Source organism: Cryptomeria japonica, chromosome 7 (genome assembly GCF_030272615.1).
Source record: "Cryptomeria japonica chromosome 7, Sugi_1.0, whole genome shotgun sequence".
Taxonomy (NCBI): Eukaryota; Viridiplantae; Streptophyta; class Pinopsida; order Cupressales; family Cupressaceae; genus Cryptomeria; species Cryptomeria japonica.
Window position 1 is genome coordinate 25,991,354 of NC_081411.1, and position 2,022 is coordinate 25,993,375.

The 2,022-nt window shown below is 35.1% G+C and overlaps 1 protein-coding gene across 1 annotated transcript; it reads right to left on the bottom strand.

Annotated features, from left to right (window-relative positions):
* Window positions 1-317: 317 nt before the first annotated feature.
* On the bottom strand, window positions 318-1,453 carry LOC131035306 (signaling peptide TAXIMIN 2). Its single transcript, XM_057966982.2, has 2 exons — window positions 1,054-1,453; window positions 318-616 (listed from the first exon to the last, which is right to left on the bottom strand). The coding sequence occupies exons 1-2, from the start codon at window positions 1,149-1,151 to the stop codon at window positions 493-495; spliced, it is 222 nt and encodes a 73-aa protein (XP_057822965.1). The 5' UTR covers window positions 1,152-1,453; the 3' UTR covers window positions 318-492.
* Window positions 1,454-2,022: the final 569 nt, after the last annotated feature.

Genomic DNA, 2,022 nt, shown 5'->3' on the forward strand with positions numbered 1-2,022 from the left:
TGCTTAAATCTCAATTTTCCTTTTTAATATGTTAGTGTTATGCTCTTGATCTTGTATTATTTCAATTGATATCTTTTAAGAAGCAATGTAGGAAGTGATGATGCATGAGGTAACTTATGATACATAGTATATTCTAGAAACTATTAAGCCATCCCATACCTACCATATAATTTGATGAAATATCATAATAGCTTTTCTAATTCCAAGAAAATTTTACAAAGGGGACAGCCCATCTAGCCATGTTCTCATTATAATCAAAATAAATGAATGCAGTCTGTTTTTTCAACAAAATACAGGGGCCGAGGAAATACCCATCATAATCTGATGCCTTGAAATTTTGATTGCCTCTCACAGAGGATTGGAAAACAAAAATCTTCAGAATCGAATGCACAAATCACATACAACGCCATGAAAGGGCAAATAAAGATCATGCTCTTATTCTCCAACAAATCGAATGTTACATATACAAAAAGAATCAATTTCAAAAGAATCTCAACAGGGGATTTGATGAATGAACCATCTCATGACTTTGAGAGGAAGCTTTAAAAGCCCCACTGCCATGTTCGCCAGTCCAGAAAAGCATATACAGCACGGGCATATACAACTCAACAATGTCCTGCAAAAAAACCCCAAAAAACAAAATACCCAAATACAATCAGATCTATTCTCTTTCAATCTTCCAGATCAAGATTGAAAAAAAAAAAACATTTGACAATCAATGCTAAATACATCTGGTTTTAAACATTTGAACAATCCAATGGGTTGACTGTGTGTAAGTTTTTGATCAGGATCACATTCAGGTGATCTATCACCAACATTATTTATTCACTTTCTTAGCATTTTTATTCCATGGAATAGGATCCAAAATGGAACCATGGAATCATGGAATAGGATCCAAAATGTTCATCCAAAAATTTACATACAGTCTAAACCAAAAGACAACATCAACCAAATTATAAATTGTAAATTTTTTATCACATTAAATCCAATAGGCTAATAATTCAACCTTGTGCAGATAGATTCATGGATTCTTCAATCCCAAAAGAAACTTACCCTATGATCCAAATGACGGCACCAAGAGCAGCAAATACGAGAGATAACAAGGCAAACGGAAGACCCAACAAGAATCCCAATGGTCTGCACTCCCCCATCTCAAAATACACCCAAATTTACCAGACTTTGATAATGGAGATTTTGCAAATCTGGAATACCAAATGCTAAGAGTTACCCTTCAATGCAAATGGGGACTTATGGCTTTGAATAAAACGTTTTAGGATCATATATAATACAGAGTAGGTAAAAAATGTCTGCTTCTCTTCACCTTCCTATCGGTTGCGTAGAACAAGAGAAGAGCAGGGGAAATGACAAGGTCAAGGATATATTTGGTATTGCCGTTCGTAAGCGCGTATATGGTCTGATATGGCACTTTCAGAAAATGTCAATGAGAGGAGTTTATTTCACAATGGTTTCTCCGCCCCTTTTTTGTAGCCCCATTGGTTGGAGGCGGTCAACTCGAGGGGTTTCGTTTAGTACCGCACCCACCCCCCCCAAAAAAAGCATATTAATTTTTTATAAAATTATTATTAGTTTCTAGAATGCATAATATATTTATAATTTATGAAGGACATTGATGTCTTTGGTGTATTCTAAGAGTTGGATAGCCATTTCTCATACTTAGCATCTATGTTTCTTCTCTTCAACATTGGATTTTGTCGAGATTAGCAAGCATTCAAGAATGTCGTAAGATGTGTACAAGTCTCTCAAATTGTCTATGTCATCTCTGTTGGGATTAAGGTGTCTCAATCTTAGAATCCTAACAAGTTGAATTATTTAATTAAATGTTGCCTAATTGATTTATCTTAAGTTATTATCTTTCTAAGTTGTCATTCACTTTGTGGGACCTATTGGTGAGGTGGCATCCTACATGATAGGTGATGAGATGGCATATACCCTATTTTTAGGAAGTTGGCACCCACTTCGAAGATGCTATGTTTTGAGAAGATATTGCCATATATTTTCATG